The sequence below is a fragment of the Camelus ferus genome, chromosome 3 (assembly GCF_009834535.1).
Source record: "Camelus ferus isolate YT-003-E chromosome 3, BCGSAC_Cfer_1.0, whole genome shotgun sequence".
NCBI classification, from domain to species: Eukaryota; Metazoa; Chordata; class Mammalia; order Artiodactyla; family Camelidae; genus Camelus; species Camelus ferus.
The window spans coordinates 99,908,110-99,923,885 of record NC_045698.1 but is presented as its reverse complement, the minus strand read 5'-3'; the positions used below and the strand labels follow the sequence as shown (position 1 = coordinate 99,923,885).

The following is a 15,776-nucleotide window of genomic DNA, read 5'->3' as shown; positions in this document are numbered from 1 at the left end:
AGGAGTGAGTTTCCTTTCTTCTCTAAAATGCAATTTATAAAATTCAGTTCACTCAGAACTTTTCAGAAACATTCCTATAAGATATTCACTGAAATGAAAAATGTACATACCCTCTGGCCCAGCAGTTCCATTTCTAGAATTCATCCTACAGATCTACTCACTCACATGCCCACGACAGGTACCAGGAGGTTCACAGCAGCATGGCTGGTAATGGTAAGAGGCTGGAAATCATCTACATGTTTATGATTTTGGGACAGATTAAATAAATTATGTTATGTCCATAGAGCGGAATACAATGCAATGCTAAAAATGAATTTGCTCTATATGTACCAATGTGGAATAATATTCAAAATACATTCAAACAGGGCCAAATGCAAATATATGCGGAAGAGTGCATATGGCATGCTACCGGAAAAATACATAAATATGTATTTGCTGGAACATGCATAAATTCTATCTGGAAAATACCCAAGAATGGGTAAAACGTTGCCTCCAGGAAAAGAACTAGGGATCTGGAGTCAGGAGGGATTGGACAGTGTTCCCGTTCATTCTTGTCCCTTTTAAATTGTGCACCATTTACAGGTATTACTTATTCAGATAAACTTTTTAAAAAGAAACATAGGTACAGATTAAAGGAAAAATGTCTTTTTAATTTTATTTCCTTGGCTCAGCTGATAATCATCTTCCACATCTGACCTACAAGTGTAAGAAGCAGATACGCAGGCAGGAATCTGTTAGGCTTTGGGTCCTGCTTGACAGTCTCTGTGGCACAGAAACAGCCTCAAGTTCAACTCAGTCTGCCTGGAGAGCAACCCAAAGTCTCACAGGAAGAGCCAGTTCCTATTTTCAGTGTTCAAATTAGCCTGGAATAAACTTAAAAGCACGTTTGATAGCAAGATCAGATGAGCTTTGAAACCTACCTGTGGTGTCTTTACAAACCGTGCAAAATGGGTTTTATGTTGGCTTTTCCTGCGTGGCAGCAGCAGGAGTCAAAATGGAGCTACTGGCTTGGCCCCGAGAAGCCAGCCAATTAACAGGGTTTGGCCCAGAATTCCCAAGCCCCTCAACCCTTTGTCCATCTGGCAAAGAAAACACACACATGCCACCCTAACCCCAGGAATCTCCTCTTTCTAAATATAGTGAGCACTGCCCCATCTCCAAGCTCACCCTCTGCAGCATTCTGTGCCTTCCAACCAAGGTGAAATGAGCCAGATATAAACACGCCGTGACAGCTTCTGGCCCACATTGCCAAGCTGTCTTCCTTACTATTTCCTCTCTCTCTCCATTCTGGGTTGCTACAAAAATGTGTAAACCCCAGTGACACTAATTTGTAAATATTCCTCTGGCCACTAATGCTGTTTCTCTACACCCTAACAAATGCGATTTCCCTAAAATTTGGAGTTGGAACAGTCTATTAGATATGGGCAAAGCCACATCCTATCTCCCATTTTATCGGTAAGAACTTGCAGCTCAGAAAGGATATTGGACAGGTTCAAGGCTAATTAGGGCACAGCCAATTAACTGTAATCTCTCTCTCTCTCTCTCTCTCTCTCTCTCTCTCTCTCTCTCTCTCTCTCTCTCACACACACACACACACACACATTTTTTTCCTATCCCCTGGTTCCTTTAAAATCCGTGTCAGTGCCTAACAGAAGGGCTTGTTCTGTTAAGGATGCCTCCAATCTAAGCAAAAGGTTAAGTTTCAGAAACAATATAACAACACACTCAAAAGAGCACCAGACAAATACTAACTGGCTATAGCGCACAAGGACCTAAACAGTAGACGTCAAAGAGCTTGAGGGCTGGCAACAATTCCACTTTGAGGAATCTATCCTATGGAAGTGCTGGGATCCACACACAAAGGTGGGTGTGCAGATGATCACTGCAGTGCTCTTCTCTGAAAAACTGAGCCAATGAAAATATCCTTCAAGAGTAGATGGGGCAAATAAGCTATGGTATCTCCCCAGAGCAGAGCTCTCTGCAGGCACGAAGAATACACTGTGTACTGACATGGAAGATCTCTCCAGACATAGTATCAACCAGAAAAGCAAAACACAGACTAATTCATATTCTATAACCCCACCCGTGAAAAAAACAAATATGCACAGAAAAAAAGACAAGAAAAAAAAGCACACCAGTGGTTAATTCAAGCAAGGGGGTGCTTTACTCTGTATATGTCTTTGATTCTTTAATGAGAATGTATTCTTGAACTGTGTAATTTTTTTGTCTTTGCTTATGAGATTAGGTCATCCATTTATACTGTTAACTTCCCCCCAAATTTAATTCTTCCCCTAGTCTTATTTCAGAAAATAGCACCATCATTCACATAATTGCTCCAGCTAAAAACATTTGAATCATTCTTGACTTCCCTCTTTTTTCTCATAGCCCAAATGCAATCAAACAGCAAATCCCAAGGGCTGTACGTCCAAAAATACCCAGAACCTGACCACCACATGCAATGCTGCCCCCCAGCCCGAGGTGCCACTGCCTTACTTCCCCTATTATAACAGCCTCCTAACTGCTCTTCTTGCCTTCACTTTTGCTCCATTATATCATTCGCCACACAGAGGCCCCCATAATCTCTTAGAAACACAAGTAGAATGATGTCACAAACTCCCCTGGCTTCCCATCACACTTAGAGTGAAACCCAAGGTCCTTTCTGAGACTCAAGACTTCAAGGACCTGGCTTCCGGACTCTCTCCCCATTAATTTGCCATCACCCTGCTCCAGCTACACTGGCCTCCCTGCTGGTCCTAAGACACCCCATGAGCTCTCCCGTCTCACGACTTCTGCCCCCGTTACCACCACCTTAAAAACCCTTACTCAAGTCTAGGGCTTGGAGGACACAGTAAGAACAGAGCAGGGCTCCATATCTGTTGAATAAAAAGCCTTCCTCGGATGGCCTAAAATAACTAATCTGCAACACACTGGGTTATAATTTCAAAAATTAAAACTAGGGTCAGTCAGAAATTTAATCCAGAAAAGCCACTTTGAGTGTCAGGTCCATCCTGGCACCCCTCCTCTGGCTAATTTTTAAAAATGCAATGGCCCAGACAGGGTAATGGAGTCACCTTCATGAGATGCTTTCCCCAGTAGCTCAGTGGTGATAACTGTTTCTCCCTGACGCATTCTCGTTTTGTCAATTCATAGAGTTTGTGATCATTAGCTTACACTGGCCAGCAGCAGGAAGCTCAGCCTGGGGCCTCCCCCCAGAGGGATACTGACTAGCCTAACTAGAGCAGAAATCTGAACCACAGCCTCATCAGAATCACCTTCCAAGTCCTGGGACATGAAACTGATCACTCAGGTGCATCTGAGGTTGAAGCAAACAGAAGCAAAAAGTCCCCAAATGAGGGTAAAGGGAGAAAATATACCAAGTGGTGTTCAGTTAATCATCAAAAATTTTATGGGACAAAGTAAAAGGATAAAAAAAACCCAAAATATAGAACAGTGTCTGACAAAAAGATGTGAATGGACATTTCAGCAGAAAAACGCACTGATGGCCAAAAAGTATATGAAAAATTGTTCTATATGATGAGTCAGTCACCAGGAAAATGCAAATTAAAACCAAGAGACACACCCACTAGGATGGCTACCATCAGAAAGAGAGACAATAACAAGTATTGGTGATAATGTGAAGAAATTGGAACACTTGGACAATACTGGTAGGAATTTTAAAGGATGTTTCTGCTGCAGAAAACAGCTGGATAGATTTTTAAAGAATTAAACCTAAGTTTATCCATACTCCTAGGTAGGAAATGAAATAAGAAATGAAAACATATGTCCACACAAAGAAATTGAAACTATTCTGCACGATACTGTAATGGCCAATACATGTTATTATACATTTGTCAAAACCCATAGAATATACAACCCGAAGAGGGAACCCTAATGTAAACTATGGACTTTAGTTAATAACACTGTATCACTTTTATAACAAATGTACCACCTGAGAGGAGTAAGTGTGAGAAACTCTCTATACTTTCCACTAAATTGTTCTGTAAACCTGAAAACAGCTCTAAAAAATAAAGTCTACTTATTATTTTTTTTAAAAAAGGAGGGAAGGGGCTTAAGCCTCCATTGATGAGCTGAGAACTATAGATAAGATGCAATTTATTCACTCCAATGGAGAACAGAATACTTGGATTAAAGTGGAAGGCTTTTTTTTTTTTAAAGCCAATGTTATATAAAAACTACAAAATCTTGTTGGATATAATTTGCCGTTGTTTATATTTGTATGAGTAATACTGCAAATGTCAGTACTGCAAATTACCACCATTTACAAATAATTAGGAAATGCCTTTTTTTTTTCTTGTATTCACAAGGTGCTAAAGCAAAGCAAAGAGACTGAGAAAAAACTTTTTGCTACCTAACTCCATACCCATTTGTTCCATTAGGATTTTGTGACTATTATAATTACTCCTCAACAAAGCAGGTGGACACTGAACATCCTTTGGGAGTTTATACCATTAATGAAGGGCTCATCTCATTACTGCAAAAACCCTACACCAAATCCTAGAAATACAAATGGGCAAAGTGCTATAAAGCATACAACTCTTTCTCTTTTTTTCTCCCTTTTTTTTAAATTGAAGTATAGTCAGTTTACAATACTGTGTCAATTTCTGGAAAAGCAAACAACTCGATGTTTTTTTCTTTTTTTTTTTTTTTTAACTCTTGTCTTAATGAGCAAAGAGGATGAACTATTTATCTTGACAAATCAGACCCAGGAACAGGTTTTCAGCCTCCATGTGCAATGCTTTATTACCTGGTTAAAAGAGAATCACTTTCAATTATAAAATAAGTCATGGGATGTGATAAACAGCCTGATGACTATGGCTAATAGTCCTGGAGTTGTATATGTGAAAGCTGCTAAGAAAGTAGATCTTGAAAGTTCTCATCACAAGAAAAAAACATTCTGATTATGCATAGTGACCGATGTTAACTAGACATACTGCAATGAGCATTTCATAATACATACAAATACCAAATCATGTTATACCCCTGACACTAAAAAAAATTCTGTATGAATTATATGCCAATTTTTTAATTTTTTAATAAAAAAAGAAATTAATACTAGCAAAGTATGTATTTTCTAAAAAATCTTTAAAGAGAGAGCGAATCATTGGTAATCGGCGCTACCCCAAAGAGCAACTCAATTGCTTCAAAAATCCAAGAGCTCGTCAGACGCCCCCATCTGCCTCATTACCCTACAACCGTTCTTTAATCCCACGATGAAGAGAGAAACACAGAACTTCAGGGCACAGTACAGAATCTTAGCTACTCTTCCTGCCCAGGACTCAGAGTCTGAAAAACAACGGGGACGCTGCTCTCACTTAACCTAGCACCTGCTGCATGTCCCTCCTTTCTAGGGTCTAGATCACTGAAGAATGTACATCTTCACCGCCAGCATCTTTACTGAAGCACTGAAGGGTCACGTTCAAGAGAAGGCCCTACAGTCCAATGCCAGGTTCAAAACCTGATTGCACCTCTCCCTAGCTGTGTGACCTTAGACGAGTTCCCCGAACTTTAAAATGCAGACAAATGAGAGTATTCATCTCACAGGATGGTGGGAAAGGCTAACAAGATGTGTGTGCATTTAGCAGAGGGCTGGGCGCTCGGTGAGAGCTCAATCAACAAGAACTGCCGGCAAGGTTTCCATTGGTTTGTTTGTTTTTTGTTTGTTGAGGATGCTGACAGTGCTCCCAAGGCATCACAGTGTCTACGTGGCAGAGCCTGGAGTGACCATCAGGTCTGCCCGATAACACAGACCTGGCTGCTAACGCTGCACTGTGCTCCTCAGATCTGGGGCTGCTCAGCCTGCACGTCACTGCGTTCCAGTTACCTCCTCAGAGTCCGCTTCTTAAATGAACTCAACACGGATGTGCTCCTTGTCTACATAAAGGGGATGGAGTCACATATAGATGGAGTCCAAGTGGATTCTTCGAGGGACTTCTACAAAAAGAATGTTAAGTCAAGTGCCATTGAGGATGACTAATTTCCAGAATCCAGACCAGTGTGAAGGTGGCATTATTCCTGGAGATGACTGGTTACCCACCTAGGAGCAAAGAAGACTTCTGAAACATTTAAGACATACGTGCTTTTTCTGGAACACACCTGTCAGATTGGACATTTAGATTAAAGGCAATCAATGACAAAGTGCACTATTTAAGAATGTAGATATGAAACAATTTTTACTTTTTTTTCCCTGTAACATGAGTTCAGGGTCCCTCTTGAACCTCATGAATGCCCTCTAGCAGATATTATTAAAACTACTGAGATCTCATTCTTTCTTTTCTCTTAAGTAACACACTATCTAAATGTTCTTTTTTCACACATTAACAAAAAATCTTACAAGTATGATCCGACTTAAGTACATCAGACTTTTTATCCACCTCTCCTAGGGTTCAAGTTCAAAATATAGACTTTTGCTTTGTTTACATACAAGGCTACAGATTTCTACAAACCTATTTCTGTTAAAAGATAAATGTCCCCTGAATTTAAGATTTGACACTGACAGACAAGTAACTGCTAAAATCTACTGCTGTTATTTTCTTTGCAGGCATCCTTGTTAGACTACTTATTTCTGTTAAAATCCACTGTGGTTGCCTTGGAGATGTGATACAGGTCAGAGATCTCAGAATTACTAACCACTGAGAATGTAGTGAAAAAGGCATGTCATCCCCAAAAAGCCTCATGAAAACTACGGGCTCAGCTAGGAAAATATAAATACTTTCACTTCACTTTGTGAAAAAAAAAAAAAAAAAAAAAAAAAAGTGTCACCCAGTAGGATACCAACCCCAGAGTAAGGCTTTATTTAGTATCACACACCCTGCGCCAACTTGACTGAATGAAAGCTCACTGAGAGAAGGGGCTGGATCCTTCATCTTGTTTTGGTAGTCTCCTCTGCATCCATCAGCTAGAATGAATCCATTCCCTGTCCCCTCTATGAGAAATCTGGGTTTTCCCCAGGGCATGGTTCAGTCTTTGGGACCTCACCCTCTATTTAAACCCCCTGAAGGAGAGCAGCTTATGGATTCAAAGTTCCCCCACTTGAAATTCCAATCAAGAACTCTGTGCCTATAGCTGTTCACCACCATCCTGGAGAAAACTATTAAAATGACACTCCCAGTGTCTAGAATTGGCAAATCCATAGAGACAGGAAACACATTAGTGGTTGAGCAGGACGAGATGGTGGGGAGGGAGGACTTGGGAGAAAACGATGGGGAATGACTGCAGGTGGAGATGGGGTTTCTTCTGGGGGTGCTGAAAATGCTCTAAGGTTGATGGCAGCACAGTTCTGTGAATGGACTAAAAACCACTGAATTGGATGCTTTAAATGGGTGATCTGTATAGTAAGGCAAGTTCTATCTCAATAAAACTGGTATTATAAAATGTGCATTTCTGCCCCACCCCACCCACCTTAGACTATTAGAATAAGGAAGGGTACTCTGAGAAAAAACGTCAAACCTAAAGGGGCATCTCCCTAGCAACAAGTACACAGACCAACTCCGCAGGTGGACAGAAATACAGTTTCTGAAAACCCACACACCCTCTCAAAACCAACAGCCTAATTCATTTTCAGCTTCATGAAACCACAGTTGATTTGCTGTCGAGTCCATGAGACAGTCAGACATGAAGTCTAATGCATTTTGCAAGCTTTTCCTACAAGGTCGAGTGAGGCAGACAGCTTGGCCACTGAGTGGGGATAGTTAATCTAGCAAGAAGACTGACAATTTAAGCTACCAGAATGTTATGATGGACAGCAAAGATGTTGGGAGACTTACTTATTTTTTTCTTTTTTTTTCTGGCATAACCATGGCTTTATACAAACAGAGTTACCAATGACTTTTCCCACCAGTGGTTAATACATACACAACTGTGTAAGTTACCACCAACTGGCATGAAGGAGGCAGTGGGCCTAACTCTTTGCACCCAAATCAGTAAACGTCCATCTGCTCTTAGTGACTCTTGCTCGGAGTCTGACCACCCTGAATGCTGGAAGATACCAACAGCTACCATTAATTGAGTAGTGTTATGTGCCAGGCTCCAAGCTAAGTATGTTCTTTACATGCACTGTTTCATTTAGCCCTCACAACACCCCTAGGAGATCAGTATGGCTATCTCATTGTTCACAGGAGGAGTTCAGGCTTAGTGACTTGGCCAGAGTCCACTTGTAAATGATGGGGTCAAGAATCAAACCCAGGAAATCCTAAAGCTCTTAATTATGCAAGTTGGAATTTCATCCCAGCCTCTATCATCTCTATAGAAAGAAAAAAAGACTAAAGCACACAGAATCCTCTTGACTGAGACACAGATTAAATAGGTCAAGGAAAGAGTGCCCACCAGGGAAAAGGCCTGGACAAATCAGTACAGAAAAAAGTGACTGGGAGTCACCACATCAAACAAGAGCTTTCAAGGATTTTTTGAAATGTAAGTCCCAAATTATTTTATTGCTCATCTTCCATGTGTCCAGCCCAGAGGTTTGAACTTCAGAGAAAGGCTGCAAGGGGTCATTTGTTTACCAGATTCTCAAGGGGATTCAAGAGACAACAGACCTACACAACAGTTTTGTTTCAGGATTAAATGCACAGGCTCTGGAATCAGACAACTTGGGTTCAAGGGTTCAAGTACACTTAATTGCTGTGATGGCTTGGGTAGGTTACTGACCTCTCCGATCTTCGGTTCCCTCATTCATAAAGTGGAAGTAGCGATAATGATCTAGCTGAAATTTGGCAAACCCTGGAGGCCAGTTTTATTGCCTCAGATTAATACACAAAGGAAACCTAAACCCAAAACGAAATGTGAATACTAATTATAAAATAAAGTCATAAAATTTTAGAGCTGGAAGAGCCCGTAAATTATCTACACCAGTGTTATTTATTTTTATGTATGTATTTTTTAAAACACTGGCTTTACATTTCCAGTAGTGATAAAGATGATCTAAAGGACGTGAATACACAAATACTAACGTAGTAGTTAGTATACAATGTAAGAAGCACCTAATGAAAATGCAATGCAGGAAGTCTGGGAAATAGTAGGCACCTCCACCGTCTTTAAGAGGTCACATGACCCCTTCAAGTAGTAGCAGGAGCAGGAGAGCAAAGTTGGTAGTAGAGCTCAATATTAAGAGATTGGAACACCAAGTTCTCCCCCGAGTTACAGAGCTGGTCCATTCCATTAGACGACTCAAATAACTCTTAAATTTTATCACCACATTGTTTCCTCCTTCCCAAAGAATTCTTGCACCACTCCCTGCCCTGCCAAAATACAGTAGCAGGAAAATAAACTGCCAGTCACACAAATGCACCCTCCTCAGATTCAAGGCTAAGATACAAAATGCAAGTCCAAATTCCAACAGGCTTGGTCCAGGGGGTCCGTTCTGGGCAAGAGGGATGGGGCAGGATTAAGAGCTGGGCATCAGCAGGAACTCCATCTCTGGCTCAGACCATGTGGGAATTCAAAACAGCCCTGCCATTAGTGCTGTATGGCTCTGGGCAGTGAGTCCTCCAAGCCTGTTTGTAAAATGAATAACATTATATGAGCTAATCAGTGGGTGAAGCAGTGCCTGGCCAGCAGTAAGTCTCTACAGCCACAGGGGTAACAAAATAGTCGCTGCTACCTTCTCAGAGCCCAGAGCAACATCCAACACACAGCAGGCACCCCAAATGTTTCCTGAATAAAGCAGAGGCCCAATTATTGCCAGCCTGAGATGGAATCAAAATTCCAGTGGGCCCCTAACTTACTCCAAACCAGGAATTATATATTCCCTGAAACAAGGATGGCCCTGGTCATTGGCAAAGGAAGAGTCTGTTCATATATTTTAGGTCACAGCCCCCAGCAGAGACCCTGCCTCTGAGGAGCCTCATCACACTTCCATGCTCATTTCACCTCCAAAAGACTGGCATTTGCTGCCCTGGGGTTCCATTGTCTCCTTCATTTTTAGAAGCAACAGCCTCACAAAATGACATCTCAGGCACTTGACTCTGTCTCCTTTAAAGAGGCTTGGGGACAATTCTCACAGCTAGGGTCCCACTTTGCCAGTGGAAGCTTTTTTAGCTGAAAGATATCAACTATTATGAAATCCAACACAGAGAAAGGAAAAGTGAAGTCAAAGACAATTTCATGATCTGCCTTTATGTTATTCCTGATTCTTAAAACTAAAAGATAGACCAGAATCTTTTTAAATGGGTAAGCTGAAAAGGCACCCAAAATTGATCTCAGCAACCCAAGGTGCTCATCCTTAGAGCACTCCTGTTTGGCCAGAAGGAAACACTCTCTGGCTCTGCGAAAGTCACGGGAAATTATACACAGGGTGCAAATTTCATTTTCTCCCCTGCCAAAAGGAAATTTGCAAAAATGGTTTTACAGAAGGTTAGAGAATCTCTAAGGATGAATTTAAACTCCTACTGAACAAGGGCATTCTTTCTCAGACCTTTTAGTTTTCAAGGATAATGGGAGAGGTAAAAAGGAGAGCGAGGGAGCTGCAGAGGGAGAGAGTGAGGATATGTTCGTTCTATTTTTAAACCCTCGCCCACAGTTTAGAGTAAAGGAACACTCTGATTCTGTACTCCCACCCCTATCACCTTCTGCTATACACAAGAATCAGAACCTGCACACGTACGGGGCCCTGATTCTAGATCTGGGGGTTACAGGCTGCCAGCACTCCAAAGAATCGCAAGCTGCCCAACCATTCCACCCATCCCTTCTCTGGGCAGCGACTGTGCCTTTCGGGGAACCTAGAGGCCCTGAGCTGGCTGGAGCTGCATCCAGGAAGCGAAGCAGGCAAACTCGTCTTTTCCCGAGGAGAGGCAGCGCCCCCTTGGTGGGACACGCTCCATTCCCAGGGCTGGGCACCCAGGGGTGAGCCAGGGGAGCCAGAGTCGTGGACGCGATGGGGTTTCCCAACAGACTGCGGCGCGCCAGGCACTCCAGTCCCGGGACACCTGTGTGCTGCGCACACCCATTCGCGCTCGGTCACCTCTCGGCTACCCCAGAATGCAAACCGCCGGACGACGGGTCTCTCTCCTCATCGGACGGTTGCTAGCTTGCCCATTTTACGTACCCTTCTCTCCTGATTACAAGCATCTTCACCTGTCCCTCAGCGCCCAGGAACAGAAAACCAGCCGGGCGCGCGACCCCCAGCGCTGAGCGCCGCCCGCCCGCCCCTCGCGCCCCTCCCGCCCCGGGGCTCCGTCCCCGCTGGGCTCAGGGGCACTCACTCTTGAGCGCGCTGATGAGTGACTTCCCGTCCTTGATGAGTTCCTTGATGAATTTGTTAGTCTTGTCTAGCTCCGCTTCGTGCGACTTGAGCGTCTCTCGGAAGTGCGGGCTGTCGAGGCAGCAGTCGCTGAATTCGAGCGCGGGGAGACCCATGGTGCCCGCGGCGCCCAGCTGGGGGGCGCGCCTCCCCCGCAGCCCCGGAGGCCCGCAGTCCGGAGCAAGCACGCGGAGGGACCCCGGCTGGAATCCCCGACGGCCGCCGGCTCCACAGGTGTGGCGCGGGGCTCGCCCTCCGCGCGGTGTCCGCGGGAGCGCAGGACTCCCGAACCTAGTCGGGACCCGGACGAAGGGCGGCTGCTTCGGCGGGGTGCAACCGAGCAACCGGCGAGCAGGAAGCGCAGCGGCAGACCCGCAGTGGCGCCGGGAAGCCGACGAGCAGTCGAGCGAGTGCAGCCGCCGCCTCCCCGCCTCCTTCGCTCGTTCGCTCTCCAGCAGCCTCGAGCGCCCTCTCACAGCAGCCTCGACCGCCCAGCCGGCGTCCGGGCCGCACGAACCTGCTAGCAATGACCTAATCCCAGCCGGACCAATCAGCGCCTCGCCTCAGCCCGACCCCCGGGCCTCCCGGGGACGCCCCGCCCTTCCGTGGCCTTAACCCAATCAGCGGGGCCGGGAGGCGGGGCCTTGCTAGGGGGCGGGGCCCACGCCACCGCCTAGGTCCGCAGCACAAGCCCCGCCCACTCCCGCCCGCGCGGTTGTTGCAGACCCGGAGCCCAGAGGGTGATCGCTGCGGTGCATGCGCCCGGTTACCCCGGACCTTGACGGCCTCCTGCGACCCGAATCCAGCTCCGAGATAGTGCGTCTGCAGGTCTGGGGAGGGGAGGAGCCCAGACGCGCCGAGCATGAAAAATCTGAGAAATAGGGATGCAGTTCCTGTCATACTGCTAGCAATCGATCTTGCACACAAAATGCAGCCCCCTGCACCAAGAGAACTCCGAGCAAACCTAGCGACCCCATCGCCCCTAGGCACATGCTCCTTCTTCCAGTCGAGCAGAACGTATTTGCATCTTAAAATTACCAAGCTCTCTTGCCTGCAGTCTTCCTGCCCCCTACAGTCCGGCCCCCTCACGGCCACTCCTGCTCAAAACCCGCCCACAGCTGCCCGCAACTGAAAGATCTAAAATCCTTAGGAGAGTTTCAGCTGCCCGTCGTTTTCCTGCTGGGCACCTCACACAATATACAATATACAATTTATTCAATTTTACATAATTACATCCATTGCCTACCGTCCTTCGCTGCATTGTGAGCTTTCCCCAGCACAAGCCACCTTGGTTCTGTCGTGCGTTGCGGCATCCCTATCACCTGGAACAGTGGCTGACATTTAATAACATGTTGCGCGCTTACCATACGCTAAGCGATTAATAAACATTTATGGAATAAACGAAGCATCCTTTCCCGTGTCCCTCTCCACCTTCCACCCGCAATTTGTTGCCCTGTTTTCCTTTGGTCCCACCACAGGACTCAACTCAGGCAGCTCACTCTCTGCCCTTGTCTGGCTGGATCCTACAGTATCTAGTGCTGAACTGTGAACTCCTCGAGGATGGGGACTGTCCTCGAATAAATTATTTGTATTTCTGGGAACTAACAGCCTTTCAGTTAGGTGGAGTTTTTTTTTTTTTTTTTTTTTTTTTTTTGGTCTCCGTGTTCTGTTTTTCACATAAGTCAGCTATGTGCAGACACTAGGCTAGATGCTAGAGGAGCAAAGATGAACAAGGCAGAATGAACTTTGCTGCTGGTTAGTGGGAGAGACAGAAGTGACAAGGAATAGAAATGCTGCATGGTAATTTAGGATAGAAGGCCTGGGTGCTTGGGAACATCAAAAAGGGGTTGCTAACTCAGGGGGCCAGAGAAGGCATCTATGTTGAGATATTGATTGATTTATGAAATGCATAAATGAATGAATGAATGTGATCTATTTGCCAGTTGTAGCTACAAATTTAGACTTGATAGCAGGCCCAAAGAACTTCAGATGGATAATTAAAACCCTGAAAATAGTTGTTCCTCACTTGCCAAGAATGAGAAAGATCTGAAATGGAAATTCCATGAAACTAAATATGTTTAATGCTATATCTCAAGCACTTAAAAGTAGGTGTTCTGGTTCTCAATTGTTACGTAACATATCACACCAAAACTTAATGGATTAAAACAATTATGATCATTTTATTTCCTCTCATAGTCTCTGTGGGTCAGGAATTTGGGGGGGAGCTTGGCTGGCTGATTCTGACTTGGGGTCTCACATGTGTCTGAAGTCAGATGGTAACAGGAGCGTCTCCTCTTCAAGTGGGCTCAGGGCTTCATTGTGTGGTCTCTATATGTGGCCTAGTTGGGTTCCCTCACTGCATGGCGGCCTCAGGACCCTACTGTGAACATTCCAGCTCCCAAGAGGAAAGCTGCATCACTTTTTATGACCTAACCTTGGAAGCCAAACACTTCTTCCACCTTCACTGGCTACAAGCAAGTCACAAGCCCAGAGTCAAGGAGATGGCAATTAGACTGTACCTCTAGATGGGGAAGTGACAAGAAAGGGAGATGTTAATACGGCCATCTCTGAAAAAAACAAAGAAACAAACAATCCGCCACAGTGGGCCTAGCACATGATAAAGTATTCAACAAATGTTAAATGAATGAAACAAAATAAGGTCCACAATTATTTATTTTATCCTATTGAGGAATATTAGGCAAATGTGTATAAAGTAATAAATACGTGTTAATAATATACTAGCTATCATTTGTTAAGCTCTTAGTTTGTACCAGACACTATGCTAAATTATTTATATGTATTTAATCCCTATAAAGTAAGATGGGTACTATGATAATCCCCATTTTTCAGATGAGAAATTGAAGCCCAGAGTTGTAACTCGAACCAGGTTTCCTAGCTATGAAGTGTGTGTGCCACATATATATACACAAACATATACCTTAATATGCCCACTTACAGATGTGTAAGTGTGTGGATAGCAAGCATGTAAACGTCCTATGAATTTAATTCAGAATTTCCACAAAGACCTCTCACACTTTCAGCAATATTATCTGAAAAGGAGAATCAGAATGCAGTAGTATTGAGGACAGAAACAGGGACCTGGAAGGTGCAGTTGTCTCTCTCTTCCTGGAAAATAACCTTCATGAGATAGAGATTTTGTGTTGTTCACTGTGCAGCCCTGGCACTTAGAACAGCAATAGGTACATCAAAGAAGCACAGTGCCCATGGGAGGGGTACCTGTTTAATAAGGAAGAAACTGTGGCTCGTGTAACAGCATAGGATGTGGCCATGAATGCAAATAGAACAGTTAAGGCCCAGAAATCTCTTTCATATGAAATATAGAAATAATCTAGGCAAAATGATTTAGGCTAAATTCTTTGCATGAATATCTGAATTCCTTCAAATTAACTAAACAATTAGTCCAAATAGTTCTACTTTTGGTATCAATGTATTTTAAAGCTATGTTATTTCTGACTTCAATTGTCCAATTAACTTTACATCTGGCATACAATTACCGCTCACGTGTAGAAAGCAGGAAAGCATTCTCACGTTATCTCTGTGCTCACATAATCTGATGTGGACAGGGGCAGCTCACTCGTGGTCCCTGAACACAACCTAGGGAACAGGGCTGGTCCATGATGAAAGTTCATCAGTCCTCACATAACTGAGGACCAGGGACAGTGTAGCTGCAGGGCAGCTTCTGACAGCTTAAGGTGATGACATCAGCACAGGATCTCTCTCTCTCTCTCCATCCCTCCAGCTGACCTTCCTCTGTGATGCCTTCATTCTCAGTGGCTCTCTCTGCTTCTCCAAACTTACATCCAGCAGTATTAGCAGTAAGAAAGTTTTCTTTTCAAAAAGTCTAGCAAAAATTACAAGACTGAAACCAGGCATGAAATGGCACCGCTCCCAACACACAAAGCATTCGGAGGAGTTGCTCCGCGAAAAGACAAGCAAAGTGCCATGAACAGAAGAGAGAATTGCTGCTGAACAGGCAGAAGCAATAACATGCAGTACACCTGACCCATCTCCCAAACCCCCTCAAACTCATTGCTCCTTGTGCTGTGTTCCCATGGTTTTCGAATTCTCGATAGCACTCACTCATTCTTTTTTAGAGTTGATACCATATGTTTCTTCACAGAGTGACTTCACCTTTGTATTATTACTGTATAAGACATCAGTTTTCCTACTTTAAAATAATGATTTGGGGGTAATGGAAATGTTCCAAATCTCTACCGTGGTACACAGGCTTCAACGTTTATTAAAATTTATGGATGCATTTTATTTTATATAAATTATGTATCAATCAAATTGGTTTTAAAAAATGATGATGGTGGTGGTGATGATAACAATGATATTTCCTAAGTTTCTGCTGTGTAGTAGGATCCAGGCTAAGCACTTTATTGCATTTCCTCACATAATCTTTGGGAGAATCCTGGGAACTAGGTACTAGGACCATCCCCACTTTTTAGATAAGACAGCTAAGGCTTAGAGAAGTAAAATGCCTAAGGTCACATAG

General features: G+C 44.0%; 1 protein-coding gene across 5 annotated transcripts in view; it reads right to left on the bottom strand.

Moving 5' to 3' along the window:
* Positions 1-11,951, bottom strand: part of ARHGAP26 (Rho GTPase activating protein 26) — a 414,886-nt gene extending 402,935 nt beyond the window's left edge. For 2 of the 5 annotated variants that reach the window (XM_032476996.1, XM_032476997.1), the window contains exon 1: positions 11,220-11,947. In XM_032476996.1, the coding sequence (XP_032332887.1) occupies positions 11,220-11,373 (154 nt within the window). In that variant the 5' untranslated portion in view covers positions 11,374-11,947. Of the gene's footprint in view, positions 1-11,062; positions 11,081-11,219 lie in introns of those variants that run through there. The other 3 variants (XM_032476994.1, XM_032476995.1, XM_032476999.1) reach the window with 3 other exon arrangements.
* Positions 11,952-15,776: the final 3,825 nt, after the last annotated feature.